Here is a 21,874-nt window from a genome sequence, read left to right as displayed (position 1 = left end):
CACTGCCTGATACACAGACAGTTCAGTTGGTCGGGTTCAATGCCCAAACTGATGATCACATCATCAGTTTTTCTTTGGCTAATCAGACACAAGGTACACCACCACTCTTGCCGGAGCGGTTGGGGGTTAGGTGCCTTGCTCAAGGGCACTTAAGTCAATCCTGCTAGTCTGGGGAATCGAACCAGCAACCTTTTGGTCCCAAAGCTGTTTCTCTAACCATTAGGCCATGACTTCCCCACAGAGACAAGTTGACACCCTCTCCTGCTTGGAATGCTGCAAAGCTGCTCCTCAACACCCCTGAAGAGAACTTGCCACTCTTCATACTCCAGCACCTTTCAGCACGCCTCCTTCACTCAGGCCTTCACATCCTTCACCATCAAAGTCCCATTATCTTTTTTAAAGAAAAGAAAAAAAATCAAAGAGCACTTTTTTTTTACACCACACATGCCTGTCCCCATGTCTGTGTCCAATCCTGCCACTAGAGGTCACTACACTATGCTGACAGCGTTAAGAGGTGTTATAATGTAAAAGGACTTGAAGCACACTTAGGAAATTTTATATCTGTATGGGCTCTTCACTAGCAAGGTTCCTGCTGGTGCTTATCACACTCGTCATTGCCGAACATAATCCATCAGTGATGAAGAGAAAATTACTAGCAGTCGTCACAGTGATGAATGTATTTGTCATCTTTATCATAAGTCATCTTTTCTAGAAATCCTTCCACAAATCCCTCCATTTGCCAGAATCCAAACCCAGTGAAGAGACTTCCCCAGAGTGTAAACTATGAGCACATGCTTGCTACCAATAAAAATCAACACGTAATGACCAAATGGGCGCTAAGCTTTTGACCAATCGCGAAGCGTCGTAATCGGCCTGGTGTGGTGTTGTAATTATCTCTGTGTGAACCAAACAATGGCGCAGTCTAAGCTGACAAAGTTTTTTGGGCAGGCTTCTTCAAGCACTGAAGATGATTTAAGGGCCAAAATAGCCATGGGGGAGGCACACTCAGAGCCCCTACTGTCCCCTAGCACATCGGACAGTGTCAGTAATACAGGGGTCGGTTAAAAAAAAAAAACTAGATAGAACTCGACGCCAACAGCGTCGATGGGTATGCCTCTGCCTGGTAGACTACATGTCTTATTAAGTTGTGATTTGGGGATGGACATTTGACCTCACAGTAATCTTGACCTGTGACCTTTTAACCTCAAAATCTAATCAGTTAATGTTTGTCCCCAAATGCACAAATGGTGAAAGTTTGGTGAAATTCCTTTCATTTGCCTTGGAGATATTGTGTTCACAAGGTTTTCGGGCAGACATTTGACCTCACAGTGACCTTGACCTTAGACCTTTTGATCTCAAAATCTAATCATTTCATCTTTGTCCCGAAGTGCACAAATGGTGAAAGTTTGGTGAAATTCCTTTCATTAGTCTTTGAGATATGGCGTTCACAAGGTTTGGGGATGGACATTTGACTTCACAGTAATCTTGACCTGTGACCTTTTAACCTCAAAATCTAATCAGTTCATGTTTGTCCCAAAGCGCACAAATGGTGAAAGTTTGGTGAAATTCCTTTCATTAGCCTTTGAGATATCGTGTTCACAAGGTTTCGGGACGGATGCACGGACGCATGCACGGACAGACACAAGGACAGACGGACAACCCGAAAACATAATGCCTCGTGCACTTTAAGGTGGCGGAGGCATAAAAAAGGCCAAAGTGAAAGTGCATTCAGCTGCGGCAAGCGACTGGAGTTTTGGGCGGCATGGCATGTTGAGTTCCCATGGCTAATGCTGTGGTGTCGTTAGGCCCCATCACTCGGGGCAATAGCCCCTGGGTATTTTCGCCCTCAAAAAAAGTAAAAGATTAATAGAAAACAACTGGCTTGGATGTCATCTGGGATTTTGAATGTTGTAATATAATAATGTATCTTAGAATTAGTGTATTTGTGGTCCTAAAGGAGAGAGACAGTGGGGCAAAAAAGTATTTAGTCAGTCACCAGTTGTGCAAGTTTTCCTACTTAAAAAGATGAGAGAGGCCTGTAATTTTCATCAGAGGTACACTTCAACTATGAGAGACAGAATGGGGGGAAAGAATCCAGGAAATCACATTGTAGGATTTTTAATGAATTAATTGGTAAATTCCTCGGTAAAATAAGTATTTGGTCACCTACAAACAAGCAAGATTTCTGGCTCTCACAGACTTGTAACAACTTCTTTAAGAGGCTCCTCTGTCCTCCACTCGTTACCTGTATTAATGGCACCTGTTTGAACTCGTTATCAGTATAAAAGACACCTGTCCACAACCTCAAACAGTCACACTCCAAACTCCACTATGGCCAAGACCAAAGAGCTGTCAAAGGACACCAGAAACAAAATTGTAGACCTGCACCAGGCTGGGAAGACTGAATCTGCAATAGGTAATAAGCTTGGTGTGAAGAAATCAACTGTGGGAGCAATTATTAGAAAATGGAAGACATACAAGACCACTGATAATCTCTCTCGATCTGGGGCTCCACGCAAGATCTCACCCCGTGGGGTCAAAATGATCACAAGAACGGTGAGCAAAAATCCCAGAACCACAAGGGGGGACCTAGTGAATGACCTGCAGAGAGATGGGACCAAAGTAACAAAGGCTACCATCAGCAACACACTACGCTTCCAGGGACTCAAATCCTGCAGTGCCAGACGTGTCCCCCTGCTTAAGCCAGTACATGTCCAGGCCCGTCTGAAGTTTGCTAGAGAGCATTTGGATGATCCAGAAGAGGATTGGGAGAATGTCATATGGTCAGATGAAACCAAAATAGAACTTTTTGGTAAAAACTCAACTTGTCGTGTTTGGAGGAGAAAGAATGCTGAGTTGCATCCAAAGAACACCATACCTACTGTGAAGCATGGGGGTGGAAACATCATGCTTTGGGGCTGTTTTTCTGCAAAGGGACCAGGACGACTGATCCGTGTAAAGGAAAGAATGAATGGGGCCATGTATCGTGAGATTTTGAGTGAAAACCTCCTTCCATCAGCAAGGGCACTGAAGATGAAACATGGCTGGGTCTTTCAGCATGACAATGATCCCAAACACACCACCCGGGCAACGAAGGAGTGGCTTCGTAAGAAGCATTTCAAGGTCCTGGAGTGGCCTAGCAGTCTCCAGATCTCAACCCCATAGAAAATCTTTGGAGGGAGTTGAAAGTCTGTGTTGCCCAGCGACAGCCCCAAAATATCATTGCTCTAGAGGAGATCTGCATGGAGGAATGGGCCAAAATACCAGCAACAGTGTGTGAAAACCTTGTGAAGACTTACAGAAAACATTTGACCTCTGTCATTGCCAACAAAGGGTATATAACAAAGTATTGAGATGAACTTTTGTTATTGACCAAATACTTATTTTCCACCATAATTTGCAAATAAATTCTTTAAAAATCAGACAATGTGATTTTCTGGATTTTTTTTCTCATTTTGTCTCTCATAGTTGAGGTATACCTATGATGAAAATTACAGGCCTCTCTCATCTTTTTAAGTGGGAGAACTTGCACAATTGTTGACTGACTAAATACTTTTTTGCCTCACTGTATGTGAGTGAGAAATGATATATTTTTATTAAACTGATGATTAATTTTACTAGTGATCTTTAAGTCAGTTGACACATGCCTCAGTTTCCTGAGACATTATGGATGTTAATAATAATAATAAATGAGAGAAACTGAAGTGCACTACATAAATTTAAAAAGAGCAGTGCAGAAATCACTAATAAAGATGTCATAACCTTTGAATGTGTATGGGTGATAATATTATCTTGTAAAGTTAAATATAACCTCCCCAACCTATTGATGCCGATCTCCCTTAAAAAATACAAGCCCCAGGAAAACATGTCTTAGTCCCTGGTCTTTTCAATAGCTAGAAACACCCCTGGGCTAAAGTATGATGTAAAACGTGGTGTCATTCTGTGTTCGGTTTGTAAATCAACAGGAAATTCAAATTCCTTCACTGTTGGTTGTTCCAAAATTCTTCTCGACTCTGTTCAACTGTAAATCAAATATTCTGTTGAAATAAAGGGTAAATGGAGTCCTAATACCGCTTTTGAATAATTCTGTTTTAAAATAACCTTAAGGAAGCTCAAACTAAAGTGGTTTATTTTAGCTTGATGGTGTACAGGGTGCCCAAAATCAAGTCTTTCTTATCAGAAAGAAACCGAAAGAAATCCTGACTGACCCAGCTGTACAACAGGGGTAGGTGCCTTAGAGAGTTCACCCCGGGAGAGAAAGTGCTCATATTATTGCCCACTTCGAGCTCCAAAATAGTCACCAAGTGGCAGGGGGCCTTTGAGGTCACACAGCGAATCAGGGACGTCAACTATGAGGTGAGGCGAATGAGTAGGGGAGGGGCACTGCAAATATACCATCTCAACCTGCTAAAACATTGGAACAAGGGGGTCCTTGTGGCATTGGTAGTTCTGGAGAAGGCGGAGCTGGGGCCGGAGGTAAAAAAAAGTAACTACTCAAACCGCTCCGGTCCCCTGTGGAGACCACCTCTCACCGGCCCAACTCACAGAGGCTGCCAGGTTGCAAAAGGAATTTTCCAATGTGCTCTTGCCCCTTCCCGGTCGCACCCACCCCATAGAACACCACATTGCAATACTCCCAGGGGTGGTGATGTGTAGCCACCCCTACCGTTTACTCAAACACAAGAAAAAGGTGGTTCAGGACGAACTCAAGACCATACTCAAAATGGGCATAACCGAGGAGTCCCACAGTGACTGGAGCAGCCCGGTAGTCCTGGTTCCCAAGGCCGACGGGTTGCTCTGGTGCTGTGTGGACTACAGAAAAGTCAACGTGGTGTCTAAATCTGATGCGTACCGATTAGGCGCTGCTCGATTTTATTCGACACTGGATTTGACAAAGGGATATTAGCAGATCCCCATGACTCCTCTATCCCAAGAGAAAATGGCCTTTTCTACACCGTTTGAATTACAACAATTTGTCATGCTTCCTTTTGGGTTATTTGGGGCTCTTGCCACCTTCCAGCAGCTCATGGACAAGATCCTCTGCCCCCACACTGCCTATGTGGCAATCTACCTTGACGACATCATTATACGTAGCAATGATTGGCCACAGCACCTGGAACACCTTAGAGCCATCCTAGAGTTGCTGAGGGTGTGCGGGTCTCACAGCTAACCTGAAAAAGTGTGCGATTAGGTGTGTGTGGGGGGGGTACGGTATCTGGGTTTGCACTTGGGTCACAGGCAGGTGCATCCCCAAATTAACAAGACAGCAGCGATTGCAGCCTGCCCGAGGCCCAAGACCAAAAAGTGGGGTGAGACAATTCCTGGGGTAGGCTGGCTACTATCGCAGGTTCATACCTAATTAGTCAGACATCACCAGCCCGCTGACTGATCTTACTAAAAAGGGAGCACCAGATCCGGTGCAGTGGACAGAGCAGTGCCAACAGGCCTTCACTAAGGTAAAAGCTACACTGTGTGGGGGACCACTCTTGCACTCCTCTGATGTTTCTCTCCCTTTTATTTTACAGACGGACGCATCGGACAGAGGGCTGGGGGCCGTTCTATCCCAGAAGGTGGAGGGTGAGGAACAGCCGGTGCTGTACATCAGCCGCAGGCTCTCGATGTGTGAAAGTAAGTACAGCACCACAGAGAAGGAGTGCCTGACCATCAAGTGGGTGGTCCTCACCCTCTGATACTACCTGCTGGGGTGCCCCTTTCACCCTCTGTTCAGACTACATGCCCCTCCAGTGGCTCCACCACATGAAGGATGCCAATACGTGGATCACCCTCATCCTCCAGCCATTTAAATTCAAGGTGGTCCACAGGGTGGGGACGCAGATAGTGGTGGCGGACTTCCTATCTCGTCGGGGGGAGTCCACTGCAGGCCAGATGGCTCCCTGGCCTGAGTTGGGTGGTGGGGGTATGTGGCAGTGGAGATGTGGCTAAGCGTTGGTTTGTGAATGGAGGGCAGGGTCAGGGAAGGTGAGTGGCAAAGTCAGTACACCTGTTTTCAATTAACATTAACATTGTGTCTGTGTGTTTTGCAGTGAAGACGGAAGGTAGAAAAGGAGGGAGAGAGCGACAAGAGAGGAGCTCTCCCAACCAGAACACATATACGCACGTGTGTGTGCGTAAACACGCATATTGAAGCTGTAAAGCTGTAAAATAAACTTGTGTGTAAACACCGTCTCCCGCGCTTCAGTATTCCATCCACATCAGGGAAATACCACAGCATGTTATCAGCTAGCTAATTTGTCAGTATAGACTTACAGTATGTTTCCTTGCAGCCTTTCTTTATGCCTGCTTACACAATAAGCAAACAACGCTTAATAAACTGTAGTGTAAACTCACTACTCCCATACTTCTTGTAGCACTCAATATGAAATATTTTCCTCATGTTTTCCTCGTATTCAGTGTGAATGGCCCAGGGGTATTTTGAAACTAATACTAGTGAGTTATTAATGAACAGTGGGGGGCTTGAGGAATATAACGTGGACGGCTTTTGTGAAAACATGCTATGAGTTTAAGAGGCAGAAAAAGGCATTCTAATACAATAAATACAAAGTAAAGGGATCTTGAGATGTATTTAATGGACAGACATAATACTACAATATTTGAAAACAAGATACAAAACATTTAATTGTAACACCTACAGATCTCCTTGTATTTACCTTAGCAAATGTAGATCCCTTCCCCTCAGACTGAATGGTGATGGTTTGAGTGCGGCGTTGCAGAATCTGATCAATATCTTCTTCACAAAACTTTGAACCTTCATCTTCTTCATCCATAAGGGCACCATATGCACCTTTCCTCAAGAGATCTTCCACTTCCATCTTCGAGAGCTGTTGTACCTGTGACAGTATAATAATGAGCAAAGATGCAGTGGGGGGAAAAAGTGTTATTTAAGTGACAATAATATAATTTAGTCTGTTTTCAGTTTATATTAAAAAGAGTAGGACAAGTGTTATAACTTTGAGAAAATAACAGAATAAAGTGAAATCAAGTAGATTTCATGGTATATCGAGGTGCCAAAAGTTTGTGGACATTTGACCAATCCACCCATATGTACTTTTTGAACATGACATTCCAGATTTAGTGTGCCTTAAACACTTAGGCCCATTCATTCCATTGAAGGGAAATCATAAATGCTACAACATAAAAAGATTTTTTTTTTTTTACAATTGTGTGCTTCCAGCTTCGTGGCAACAGTTTGGGGAAGGCCCACATATGGGTTTGATGGTCAAGTGCCCATATATTTTGGTCATGTTGTGCATTAAAAAAAATAAATAAATAAATCAATTTACCAGTAAACCAGAGTGACCCTAACAGAGACGAAGCAGATACTGAAGATGAACAAACAACTGTGGTAAATGTATTGCGCAGTGCTACAGAAGTAACACGCCACATCCTATACTCTTCCATGTTAATAAACAAGCCTTTCTTTGTCCTGCAGGCTTAATATCTGACTACCCACTGCTGCCTGCACGAAGTTGAAATCTGCCCCTCCTGTTACTTTTTGTTGGGTCCTGCAGGATCCTTGTTCCCAAAGCATACCTCTCAACTTGTGCTTTTAAAGTAGAATATAGTAGTGGCGAGCGCTTACCCCATTTAGATTGCTTTTGCGGTTGATGTCCTGTAGAACAGCCTTGTCCAGACCCAGCTTTAGACTGGCTTTGTCAAACATCTCCCTCTCATATGAATTGCGTGTAATAAGACGATAAACCTTCACAGCTTTGCTCTGGCCAATCCGATGACAGCGAGCTTGAGCCTAAGAGGTTGAAAAAGAATGAAGAATAATCGTTAGGAAAAGATGAACCAGTTTTTAATCAGATATTACTTCAGTTTGGCATTGTTGTCCTGTACTTTAGTGACACAATCTCTTTACTTCTAAACACTGCCCTTTCTTTGCTAGTTGATATGTCTTTATGTGTATGTCTCTTTCCTCTCCCTCCCTTACTCTTAAAAGTGATAAAGGAAGCTCCACCACTGATCTTGGGCCTACTGGCAAAAGCAATAACTCTATAGCATTTCATTATGCCAAACAGCCAATTATTACAAGGGTTGAAAACCTCTCGACTACCCACAACTTCTCTTGACCTACTTCTGTGTGGTTATATGTGCTATATAAACTGAGTTGGTGACCTGCAGGTCATTCTGTGGGTTCCAGTCAGAGTCGAATATGATGCAAGTATCTGCAGCCGTGAGGTTGATGCCCAGCCCCCCGGCTCTTGTACACAGCAGGAAAACGAAGCGGTCTGAGTCCACCTTACAAAATCTATCAATAGCGGCTTGTCGCAGATTCCCTCTGACTCTCCCATCAATACGCTCGTATGTATACCTGAAACACAGTACAGCTTAATTTTAAAAGCCCGATCTGCAATTGCTTTCTACTTGAAGTTAAACAAAACCCAAAAATAAATGCCATTTTATGATCATGGCAAGTGCCCTGATGTGCCCTCCGCACATTTAAATTAAAAATAAAACTTTAACAAAAATTCATCAATCTTAAAAGTTATGATATTGCTAAAAATAGGCTTACCTGGACAACCATTTGCACTGAAACTGATATCCACCTGCGATGTTAATGGCACAGAGCTATCAAATAAAGGCTTCTAATTCTTAAAAAAACCCACAACACCACTGGGCGCCACTGCCCACTCTCTGTGTGCGCGTGCGTACAGAGAAAGAACTTCATTGTGCTGTAATGTATATGTGACAAATAAAGGCTTTTAATTCTAAAAATCTGATCAGACATTTTCTGTAACCAAGTGATTTTTACTGGCAACAAAATACACAAATCAAAAGACTTCACTTTTATTACCTCCGCCAAGGAGGTTATGTTTTCGGTAGCGTTGGTTTGTTTGTTTGTCTGTTAGCAACATTACGGAAAAAGTTATGAACGGATTGCTCTGAAATTTTTTCCAGAGGTGTGACTGGGCACAAGTAACAATCCATTAAATTTTGGCGGTGATCCGGATCACTGTCTGGATCCCGGAATTTTTTAAAGGATTCTTGGCAGAGGTCTGCGCTCTCCGAGTGCTTTTCTAGTAAAGTTTAGATCTCACCCGGCTCGATAATGCATACACAGTACTGACACAGATACTAGTAAATAATCCCACTGCCATAGCAACGCGATTCTTGCCATCTAAAAAGATCATCATGCTAAAAACAAAATCATGTCACATAAAATTATCAATGATAGGGCTTATTTTTTTTATAGCCAAAAGCTTGACACTTGGGCATCTTTAGGGTTGTTTACAACAACTTAGAAGCGATGCATCCATGAGAGCTCCACTAGCCTCGGTAATCCATGTGGTGTGTATGTGACATCATAATTTGTACTCAGAGCGAGATATTTGAGCCTTGGAGAGAATAAGATGGCAGCACCCAGGGACATTGTTTTTCTTTTAAAATAAAATCTGTACACAGTACACAGGTACAAATATGAACATGTGAACACTCGATCATGTCTCATATGGATATTATCAGTCAGTATAAAGGAATTTATTTTTGGGTTTTGCTAATCTTTAATGAAAGTCTTGTGGAAAGTGTCCTTGTAAAAAAAATAATAAATAAATAAATTACTTCACAAAAATTTCTCCCATTTCTCATTTATTGCACAGGCCTAATCTTTGGTTCTTCTCATCTTTTAATCTTCTGTTGTTTTGATTAAAACTATGCATTCAAGCTTTTACCATGTTGTTGAGTGTAAGCAACATAGCTAACTAAAGAAAACTAGCAAAATTAGCGCACAAGTTAACCTAGCAAGAAAGATCACCTAGCAACAAGGATAGAAAGTAACGAAATGGTACATGTACATTATTTACTGTTTTTAAAGTATAACTAAATCATTTACTTATACTTGAGATTTTTGAAAATATTCAACAACAATTTTTTTTTATCACAGTGTAACAATGATGGGTCATCCACCCTCTTCTCTCTCTCTGCAGATGCTATTCGCTGTGCTGCCTCAGTGGTGCTAAAAAGACAGTGCCCCATCTTCTGCTCCACGCCACAGCAGCAAGAGTTCAGCACCTCCAGCAAGAGACAGCGACAGCCACACAGCTGAGGGGTAGAGCGGTTTAACTTAGCATGGCTGGTAGACACTAATGCAACACACTTATTGATCTGAAAAGGGTGCTGCATCTACCGCACAGTGAGTACATTAGGCTGAATGGCTTTTCTGACTCACTATTCTGTGTGCTGGCAGATACCAACTCAGACGATGCCCTTCCCACCTGGGACGCCACAGCAATGGTCCTCGACGCCTCAACAGAGACCCCAATGCCATGTCACCTCAGCCCTGTACTCCCACATCTGCCTGCAAGCTACCAGCACCAAGGTTGTCACCTCCTTCCCTAGCACAATCCCCCTATTGTTTTTTTTTTAATAAAAAGAGCACTTTTTCTCTTCTCACAAACCTACCGGTGTCTGGTCCTGCTGCTAGAAGGCACTACAACAGTTACACTTTATGCAATGATAGACACTGGCTTGGCTATGGAAAGAAAAACTGAACTGTGCTGCACATGTAAGAATTTGACTTACTGCTTTCTGCCACCATAGCCCGCTTCTCTGCTATAGCAAAAACGTCAGCGTATTTTATGGATATTGAATACATATGTTTAAAGCTATACGGCCTTTTGATTTCATAAAATCAAAAAATTTAGTTCCCTCTGAAATTTGGTCATTGTGATACATGTTTATTTCTGCAATATCTAAAAAAAAAAAAAAAACATGTCATTCTGTGGTTGGGAAGTGATTTAATTTGAGGGGATTCCCTAGCAAATAATGTGCATGAAATTGCTCGCTTCATGCAGTCAGGCAGACAGAGAGGAAGTCCGGTGTGCGCATACGCAGATTTACTTGCTGCTTCTTCTTTTCCTTCTTCTTTTGCGCTTTACGGCAGCTGGCATCCAGTGTTGCATTACTGCCATCTACAGGTCTACCTTTGACTGTGCACTGACAGTTACACCATTCTGTCTCTAAATGAACAGCTGATCACACCGGGGTGCTCGCTGACTACCAGTATTTATTAGTTTGGTCCTGTGCTTCCTTTCCTTCGCAACATGTCTTTTCTTCTCGTTTTCTGTTACTGTAGTCGGTCTTTCACGTTTCATTTGTAACCTCCATTTTCCTCTCCTGTTTCAAATTTGTATCCCACAATGCCTTGTGCAGACGGGGAAAGCCCACCACGTGATGCATGACGTAATATCTTGAATTGGGTCAGGGTGAAGCAAGAAAAAATAGTGGAGAATTTAGGGCCACATGACCTTAAATTCATTAATTGTTCTATAAAAAAAAACACTTATAAAATTGGAAGTCTGTGATTCAAATTCAGTAGCTTTTGATCCACTAAACAAAAATAATTGGGTGTCAAGGAAAATTATTTTTATGAACTAAACTTGAAAAATCTGAAAAGCAGTCTACCTTTAATGTGTGCTGAATGTGAATTATATTTACACACAAAAAAATTATACTACTCCTTCAATGAATTCAAATCAGTGTGGTCAAAGACACTTACTATGCTCATTTAATATTTTTTCTGATGAAATCTCAGACACTGCTAAAGTGATCACAGTAAGCCAACTTTGGCATCATAATGAATTTATGGGGCGGCACGGTGGTGTAGTGGTTAGCGCTGTCGCCTCACAGCAAGAAGGTCCTGGGTTCGAGCCCTGGGGCCAGCGAGGGCCTTCCTGTGCGGAGTTTGCATGTTCTCCCCGTGTCCGCGTGGGTTTCCTCCGGGTGCTCCGGTTTCCCCCACAGTCCAAAGACATGCAGGTTAGGTTAACTGGTGACTCTAAATTGACCGTAGGTGTGAATGTGAGTGTGAATGGTTGTCTGTGTCTATGTGTCAGCCCTGTGATGACCTGGCGACTTGTCCAGGGTGTACCCCGCCTTTCGCCCATAGTCAGCTGGGATAGGCTCCAGCTTGCCTGCAACCCTGTAGAAGGATAAAGCGGCTAGAGATAATGAGATGAGATGAATTTATGATTTTATAAGCACTTTGTTAATCACAGAAACACTCAAATATTGAAACAGAATCTGACTTAGGCAACGTTACTTTTCTGGAAGTTAACTAAGACACAAACTTTGACCCCTATGGAGTTTTTAAATGACCGTCAAACACTCCTTTTCACCACAGAATTACAGTTGCTGCTTGGAGACTTTAGCTTCCAAGGCTTAAAGTCTCTATTAATGAACTTATCCCCAAGAAGACTGTAATCCATTTAAAAGACAATATGTGAAAATTTTCAATATTTCAATCCCAAGACAATCAAAATAAAGACGTTTCCTGCAGAAAGTTGGGGAATGCAGGTGCCAAATGCTTAGTTAGCAGCAGCAATGTTTGAGACAGTGAAAACAGATGAGCATCCTTGAGTCAATTTATCCGCTATCTTCAGTTTTAAATACTTCCAAGGAAACAGCATCATAATGATTGCAAGTTATGCAAGCCAAAACCTGAGATTTCAGCATTTCACAGCTGAACATTCAACCTGCAGAAACATGTAGAGGTAATCCATTAGCTAGAGCAATTCTCACTTTGTAGAGCAGAACAGAAAATAGAGCATTCTGAGGTTAGTTGTGTCAACTGTAGACATAAAAAGTAACCCGTAAACTAATTGAGTACATTTAATCAAGAAGCGCAAGAGTCTGTCTACTAATGTCATCTATGTTTTCACATAATGTTCATTTTGCACAACGTAATTGGTTGATGCATTTTATAGTACGAAAGGTCAGAAAAATGACTTTGCTGTGTAATATTCACGTTCTGTGGGAAAATACTTATGACAAAAACAACAGTTCATTGAAATATACTGATGTACGAATTAATCACCCCAAATTCTCTGCAATCTAGTGCTGAGAAATATTCGTTTTGAATTGACTAACAATTCTCTCATGAATTTTGGCACAAAGGGGTGAACCACCCATCCTTGCTTGCAAAGACAGCTTAGGTGCATGTTTTTTTTTTTTTAAATATCCAATCACGATAACCATACCTGTTACGAATTAACCTGCTTATTATGGAATATTCCCAAAATTTTTTACCTGAACATCCTAGAAACTTTTCAGTCTTATTTTGCCTCTGTTCCAACTTTTTGTGAGTGTGTTACAGGCATCAAATTCTGACTTTGTTTATATTTCTCATCTCATTATCTCTAGCCACTTTATCCTGTTCTACAGGGTCGCAGGCAAGCTAGAGCCTATCCCAGCTGACTACGGGCGAAAGGCGGGGTACACCCTGGACAAGTCGCCAGGTCATCACAGGGCTGACACATAGACACAGACAACCATTCACACTCACACCTACGGTCAATTTAGAGTCACCAGTTAACCTAACCTGCATGTCTTTGGACTGTGGGGGAAACCGGAGCACCCGGAGGAAACCCACGCGGACACGGGGAGAACATGCAAACTCTGCACAGAAAGGCCCTTGTCGGCCACAGGGCTCGAACCCAGACCTTCTTGCTGTGAAGCGACAGCGCTAACCATTACACCACCGTCCCACCCCTTGTTTATATTTAGAAAATACAATTAAGTTTGTCAGTAAAACTATTGAAAAGTACTTTGTACTTTTGTCAGTTAAATAAAGGTTCAAGTGAATTAACAAATCACAGATTTTTGTTTTTATTACATTTTGGAAAATATCCCAACTTTTCTGGAAATGGGGTTTGTGTGTGTATACGGTATATACTGTATATATGTGGCAGCGGGGGCGTAGTCAAGCATCGGTCTGTGACTGGAGGGCGGAGTCAGGGAAGGTAAGTGGCAGAATCACTACACCTGATGTCAATTAACCTGTGTTTGTGTGTCTTCCCAGTGACCGCGCCCTATATAAAGAGAGAGAGAGCAGAGGAAGTGAGCTCTCTCCCCAACCAGATGACTTGTGTGTGCGTGCGTGCATGCGTGGCTGGGAGAGTGAAGTTTGCATCTGAAAAGAGCAAAAATAAACAAGTTATTGAACGTTATTCTGGCCTGCCGTCTTTCTGTGCTCCTCCCCCTCCTACGAACTGCCATAATATATATATAAAAAAAACACACACACATCAGGTGACAATCTCATTACTCATTATAATGGCACCTGTTAAGAGGTGGGATATATTTGGCAGCAAGAGAAAAGTCGGTTCTTGAGGTTGATGTGTTGGAAGCAGGAAAAATGGGCAAGCATAAGGATCTGAGTGACTTTGACAAAGGCCAAATTGTGACCAGGTCTGAGCATCTCCAAAATGGCACATCTTGTGGGGTGTTCCCATTATGTAGTGGTTAGTACCTACCAAAAGTGGTTCAAGGAAGGACAACCGGTGAACCCATGACAGGGTCATGGGTGTTGAAGGCTCATTGATTCGCATGGAGCACAAAGGCTAGCCCATAATGGTCCAATCCCACAGAAGCGCTACTGTAGCACAAACTGCTGAAAAAGTTAATGCTGGCTAAAAGAGAAAGGTGTCAGTATTAACTTTTTCAGCAGACCTGGCTGTGCACTTACTGCCTAATATATTACAGGTGGCATTGTAATGAGGTAATCAATGTTATTCACTTCACCTGTCAGTGGTTCTAATGTTATGGCAGATCAGTGAATATATGGAGGATTTTATGTAGAAAGTATAATAACATTTACATTTTGTACATATTGCTACATGTCACATGTAGACAATTCATAACTTAAGTTTACACTCACCTTCTCTGAATGAGGTAGTCCTCTAGTATATCTAGGCACCGAACCATCTGGGAGAACACTAAAACTTTATGTCCCCCAGCTATGAGTTTGGGCAGCAGCTTGTCAATAAGCACCAATTTCCCAGCAGCCTGGATCATAGCCTGGAGCTGGAAATCTGGTGCATCAGGACTGTGGGTTTTCCTAAAGCTATCCAGAATCTTTTCTTCAGCACCTAAGAGAAACAGTTCACATATTGTTTATGTAGAGGGACTTTGTGTGTGTGTGTGTGTGTGTGTGTGTGTGTGTGTGTGTGTGTGTGTGTGTGTTTACCTGTGATGAGATATGGATGGTTGCAACACTTGCGTAGCTCCATCATAGTGTTGATGAGATTTGGCATATTGTGCTGGTTGGCTCCCTTTGACAGAAAGCTAAAGTTTTTCTCCAAGATGGCCCGGTAATATTTCTTCTGGATATTGGTGAGTTCTACCTCAATGATGGTTTCTTCTTTAGGGGCCAAATTCTTCTCTACATCATCCTTCAGCCTCCTCAACATCATAGGCTTCAAAATTGCTTGAAGCTTCTTAACCTGTCAGCATTCATATAATTTAATGGACAAAAATATTCACAACAATTGCTAGGTATTTAAGTTTCATTTAAGTTTGGTTTAAGTCTTAGTCTTTGGGTGAAAATGCATAATTTCTTTAATTATTTAATTAGTATTAGTTTTAGTCTACTTTTAGGTGGCAAAAAGCAGCAGAAATCTTAGTCAACTAAAACTGCACAGTTTTAGTCTATGAAAACTCAAGGGTTTTTTTTAAACCTTTTTTCCTTTTTGATGTGTGCTGACTAAATTAAAGTTCTGCAGTGACTGAAAATGGCATTTGTCTCTATGCACAGGTGCAGTATTAGATTGAACTGCGAAAATCACATGTGTAGTGTCTGCCCACTAGTGTTGTAGTACTTGAGATTGGGCTTGGTTGCAAGACTACTTTTTGAAGGTCTAAGTTTCGTTTTGGAATCAACTGCATTTTTACATGGTCTTGTCTCTGGTTCAGACAAAGAGCATGTTATTTCAAGACCAGTCAAGACCACAGGTGCAGGGATATCACTAAACTGCCTACACACTGATTGATTTATTTGTTAACATTATTACTGTGATTGGATGTAAAGCTTCATGTTTCAAATACAACCAATAACATGACTCAATGCTAATTTGAAATATTTATTATTGTTAACAACCATCACCACTCTCCACCTCCCTTCACACACACACTGGTCTGGTCCTGATCTCGACTCAGTCTCATCCTGCCTTGGTCTTGGATTTGACTTGGTCTCAACATCTAAATGTCTTGGTCTTGTCTTGGTACACTTTGGGCTTGCCATGACTTGGTCTTGGTTTAGGTGGTCTTGACTACAACATTACTGCCCACTATAACATGCAATAGCTCTTCCATAGGAAAGTATGCAGATTTAAGTATGTTATTCTAGTAGCGCATTTATTATTTGTATACACTTGATAAAAGTAAATTAATTTCAGTGAACTTGCTCAGCAAGCATGCTAGTTTTAGCTAGCTAGCAAAATATCAGCCAAGACACTAGAAAACTTGCTGATAGTTTCATTAATTTTATTTGTTGAGGAAAATAATGTTACCTTTTCAACATAGATTTTGAGTACAATGTTGAATTTTTATTTCATTATAATTTTCATTTTCATCTTCGGAAAAAAAGTTTGTATCTGAGCATTTCATCAGTAAAAGTAACACTGTGAAAGCAGTAAAGCTGCAGTGGATTTTTTTTGGGGGAAAATGTATTATTAAATCATGGGAGGAATAAAACTTTAAAAAGTGAATGTGAATAATGTGAATTACTATTACAGGCTTGATAGTGTGAATAACAGCAGGTCACAGCTGTCAGAATGGAGTTTAAACAGTATAGCGAGAACAAGGGTGAGCAAAGAAACCAACAACCATTCCCACATATGGGCAATTTAGATTAGCCAGTTAACCTAACCTATATGTCTTTGGACTGTGGGAGGAAACCCATGCAGGCACAAGGAGAACATGCAAACTCTGCACAGAAATACCCCAGCTGGCCATGAGGTTCGTACCCAGAACCTTCTTGCTATGAGGCAAAAATGGTAACCACCCAACCATAATCTCATTCAAAGTAAATCCAACATAGTAAATCAAACAAAGTAAATCCCCGAGGTAGGGGACAGATATAATAAAGTGGAATAACAATACAAAAAGAAAAAAATCCCACAGGGTAAAAGCTTTACTGAATGTCAGCTCAATATTTCACAATGCAGTACTACTCTAGCAACCTTTCTGAAACAGCCACATAGTTTAAAAAGATTATTTTATTCATCCATCCATCCATTATCCATAACCACTTCCCCTGTGCAGGGTTGCGGGCAAGCTGGAGCCTATCCCAGCTGACTATGGGCGAGAGGCAGGGTACACCCTGGACAAGTCACCAGGTCATCGCAGGGCTGACCTAGAGACAAACAACCATTTACACCTACAGTCAATTTAAAGCCCCCAATTAACCTAACCTGCATGCCTTTGGACTGTGGGGGAAACCAGAGCACCTGGAGGAAACCCATGCAGACATGGGGAGAACATGCAAACTGCACACAGAAAGGCCCCTGTCGGCCACTTGGCTCAAACCCAGAACCTTTTAGCTGTGAGACAACAGTGCTAACCACTACACCACCATGCCGCCCCAAGCTTCCGTCCATCCATCCATCCATTATCTGTAGCTGCTTATCCTGTTGTACAGGGTCGCAGGCAAGCTGGAGCCTATCCCAGCTGACTATGGGCGAGAGGCGGGGTACACCCTGGACAAGTCGCCGGGTTATCGCAGGGCTGATACAGACACAAACAACCATTCACACTCACATTCACACCTATGGTCAATTTAGAGCCACCAATTAGCCTAACCTGCATGTCTTTGGACTGTGGGGGGAACCGGAGCACCCGGAGGAAACCCACGTGGACACGGGGAGAATATGCAAACTCCACAGAGAAAGGCCCTCGTTGGCCATGGGGCTCAAACCCAGAACCTTCTTGCTGTAAGACAACAGTGCTAACCACTAAACCACCATGCCGCCCCAAGGTTATTTTATGTAAATGTAAAATATGAGTGGAATAACAAACTTTATATGATCGCAGTCGCAAAGCATGCTTATAATAATAACTTGTGCACTATATGACTGCTGTTCTCTGAATCAAAATACTGTCAGAAATGCATTTCTCATACATTTCCTGTGGATGCAGGCCAAAATGAACACCTGAAGAATGACTTCAGTATTTATATAGTGGTGCCTCAAATAGCTAACTGTCCGGTTTTAAAATTTACATAAGCGGTTAAAACCCCACTAAGAAAAACCATTTCAATATTTACAAATTAAAGGTTACCATGCTGCTGACACACATGGTGAGAAGAATGCTCAGAAGAAACCAATAATCACAGGTTCAAAATTGAAGTTTAATTTATTTTGGGGATTGGCAAGTTGCAAATTCAACTGTCAGACATCGCCTCCCTGGAGGGAAAAAAAAAGAAAAACAACAGCAAAAAAAAAAAAACACCCTGTTTGTAATGGTTGCATAAAGGCCGAATCCCATTTCACCCCTTGGACCAACCCCTTGGCCCTTCCCCTCCATTTTGCGCGTTCACGTGAAGGGGTAGGGGTATCCCAATCCCAGTTAACGCGGAGGGGTAGGGGAAGGGGTAGGGCTTCTGTACCCCTCCAAACGGAGATTTTCCTGGAGCTGACTCTGAACGAAGGGGTTTGAGTGATTTCCCACAATGCCATGCGGATTTCAGCGAGATTTCATGCGGATTTCAGAAAGATGGCGGTTCCCGCGGCGAAAGATTGTCATAAATGTATTTTCTCCATTATTTACGTGTTTTAAGTTGTTATCCAGAGGAAACACGCCGCTTGATTCGCTTTCGAGCTGAGAATGAGCAGCGATTTCTGAAATCCAAGCTGCTGCTAAAAAGCTTTGGGAGTGAGTATTGTTTTCGGTTGCTTTACTGCGTACGTTTTGTTCTGTTATTCTCGCTTTTATTGTTTACATGAGTGTTCTGACACCTCATTCTGTCGGATGTGGTGCACGAAGCGCCAAAGATCTCCCATTCAGTGGTGTTAGTTAACAAATCACACCCTGCCAGCAGAGATTTCTGGCTCTGACTGTAGCGGCTGGTCGCAGCCAATGACGCATTTGGTTGCGTTTTGCTAACGTAAACGCTGACGGAGGTACGCGATGACGTATGCGATCGTTGAAGGGCTATCCCAATACGTAGGGGTTGAATTTCAAGCCCTATCCCTTGTAGCTCAGTTTCAAGGGGAAGGGCCAAGGGGAAGGCGGAGGGGAAGGGGGAGGGGGAGGGGTAGAAATTAGAATTGGGATTGGGCCAAAGAAGCCCTTCATGGGAGCACACTAAATGGCCAGATGTGACCAAAATAAAATGTTTTAGCCATATAGATCAGTGTATTTAGCAAATGCAAGGCAAATGCACACAAAAAAGTGAAACACAAGCAACTATCACTACTGTGAGCAAGCAAGGTGTGTGCTCATCAGTGAACCGAACAGACTGGGTGCTTCCAACCTTGTGCTAATAGTTTGGGGAAGGCCCACACATGGGTGTAAAGGTGTAATGGAGTGATTTAACAAAAAATTGATTTAGTTGTAGTTTAGGATATGTTGTTGTGGTGAAGGTATACAAGAGTCAGAAAAAGAGATTTATTAGATGATGTCAGATTTCTACAGTACATGTGAGAACATAACACTGTCTGAAAGCGCAAACTTTGGCAAACCTGCAATCATAATTTTTATGCTCTCATCAAGTCCTTGCATATGGGAGTACAAGAAAATCTTTCATAACTTTGATTAAACCCATGAAACTGGTTGGTATTAGCTTCATATGCAATGTTTGCTTCACATACTGAAAATGACTTGATATTTTATGATCAAAGTAATAAGAGACTACTTTAGCATTTTCAGAGTTTACTTCGGCTTGTAAAATTCTGCCTTTTCAACTTGTTCAACCTGATTTTACTTCAGTGTCTACAGTGGTGCTTGAAAGTTTGTGAACCCTTCAGAATTTTCTATATTTCTGCATAAATATGACCTAAAACATCATCAGATTTTCACATAAGTCCTAAAAGTAGATAAAGAGAACCCAGTTAAACAACGGAGACAAAAATATTATACTTGGTAATTTATTTATTGAGGAAAATGATCCAATATTACATACCTGTGAGTGGCAAAAGTATGTGAACCTTTGCTTTCACTATCTGGTGTGACCCTCTTGTGCACCAATAACTGCAACTAAATGTTTCCGGTAACTGTTGATCAGTCCTGCACACCAGCTTGGAGGAATTTTGGCCCATTCCTCCATACAGAACAGCTTCAACTCTGGGATCTTGGTGGGTTTCCTCACATGAACTGCTTGCTTCAGGTCCTTCCACAACATTTCGATTGGATTAAGGTCAGGACTTTGATGTGGCCATTCCAGAACATTAACTTTATTCTTCTTTAACCATTCTTTGGTAGAATGACTTGTGTGTTTAGGGTCGTTGTCTTGCTGCATGACCCACCTTCTCTTGAGATTCAGTTCATGGACAGATGTCCTGATATTTTCCTTTAGAATTCACTGGGATAATTCAGAATTCATTGTTCCATCAATGATGGCAAGCTGTCCTGGCCCAGATGCAGCAAAACAGGCCCAAACCATGATACTACCAACACCATGTTTCACAGATGGGATAAGGTTCTTATGCTGAAATGCAGTGTTTTCCTTTCTCCAAACATAACGCTTCTCATTTAAACCAAAAAAGTTCTTATTTTGGTCTCATCCGTCCAGAAAACATTTTTCCAATAGCCTTCTGGCTTGTTCACATAATCTTTAACAAACTGGAGACAAGCAGCAATGTTCTTTTTGGAGAGCAGTGGCTTTCTCCTTGCAACCCTGCTATGCACACCACTGTTGTTCAGTGTTCTCCTGATGGTGGACTCATGAACCTTAACGTTAGCCAATGTGAGAGAGGCCTTCAGTTGCTTAGAAGTTACCCTGGGGTCCTTTGTGACCTCGCCGACTATTACACGCCTTGCTCTTGGAGTGATCTTTGTTGGTTGACCACTCCTGGGGAGGGTAACAATGGTCTTGAATTTCCTCCATTTGTACCCAATCTGTCTGACTGTGGATTGGTGGAGTCCAAACTCTTTAGAGATGGTTTTTTAACCGTTTCCAGCCCGATAAGCATCAACAACACTTTTTCTGAGGTCCTCAGAAATCTCCTTTGTTCGCGCCATGATACACTTCCACAAACATGTGTTGTGAAGATCAGACTTGGATAGATCCATTTTCTTTAAATAAAACAGGGTGCCCACTCACACCTGATTGTCATCCCATTGATTGAAAACACCTGACTCTAATTTCACCTTCAAATTAACTGATAATCCTAGAGGTTCACATACTTTTGCCACTCACAGATATGTAATATTGGATCATTTTCCTCAATAAATAAATGACCAAGTATAATATTTTTATCTCATTTGTTTAGCTGGGTTCTCTTCATTTACTTTTAGGACTTGTGTGAAAATCTGATGATGTTTTAGGCCATATTTATGCAGAAATATAGAAAATTCTGAAGGGTTCACAAACTTTCAAGCATCACTGTATTAGTGATTTTCTATAATTCAAGTTATAAAATAATATAAAAAACAACAAGAGAGAGAGAACAAGAGAGAACAAGTTGGATCTTCACATCATGTGATGTCATGTAACGCTACTACAAACCAAAGAACGTTACAAACAAAAACAAAACAAACACACAAAACTGTCATGTTGTAGCAAGACCAGTAAATGTTCCTTGTGTATGATTAAGGTATGTTTTGGTGCTTTTACGTATTAACTTTTACCAGTCTCCAGGGCTTGACATTAACTTTTAAACCCACTGGGGATAATTTCCACTTGCCCCCCAATATTATCACTGTCCCCCTATTTTGTGAGTACTACTTTTTTTTTTTAGGAAAACCATAGAATAGTTGTGAATTGCAACATAAAATGAAGAACACACATTGAGTTGAAGTTTGGTTATTAATTAAGTTTATTATTAAGTTTGGTTATTGGTTACTTTTTACTGGTAACGGACAATACCAATTTTATCCAAAAGAGTTTTTCCTGCCTTAGTTGATTTAGTTCCAGTTC

At 41.7% G+C, this 21,874-nt stretch overlaps 1 protein-coding gene across 21 annotated transcripts in view; it reads right to left on the bottom strand.

Moving 5' to 3' along the window:
- The window catches only part of chd6 (chromodomain helicase DNA binding protein 6), a 379,195-nt gene that overhangs the window by 163,957 nt on the left and 193,364 nt on the right, over positions 1–21,874 (bottom strand). For all 21 annotated transcript variants that reach the window (XM_060919167.1, XM_060919164.1, XM_060919158.1 and 18 more), the window contains 5 exons: positions 14,987–15,242; positions 14,678–14,888; positions 8,140–8,335; positions 7,601–7,765; positions 6,669–6,848 (listed from right to left, as the gene is read on the bottom strand). In XM_060919167.1, the coding sequence (XP_060775150.1) occupies positions 6,669–6,848; positions 7,601–7,765; positions 8,140–8,335; positions 14,678–14,888; positions 14,987–15,242 (1,008 nt within the window). The remainder of the gene's footprint in view (positions 1–6,668; positions 6,849–7,600; positions 7,766–8,139; positions 8,336–14,677; positions 14,889–14,986; positions 15,243–21,874) is intronic.

Source organism: Neoarius graeffei, chromosome 4 (genome assembly GCF_027579695.1).
Source record: "Neoarius graeffei isolate fNeoGra1 chromosome 4, fNeoGra1.pri, whole genome shotgun sequence".
Lineage (NCBI taxonomy): Eukaryota > Metazoa > Chordata > Actinopteri > Siluriformes > Ariidae > Neoarius > Neoarius graeffei.
This window is presented reverse-complemented; position numbering and strand designations above follow the sequence as displayed.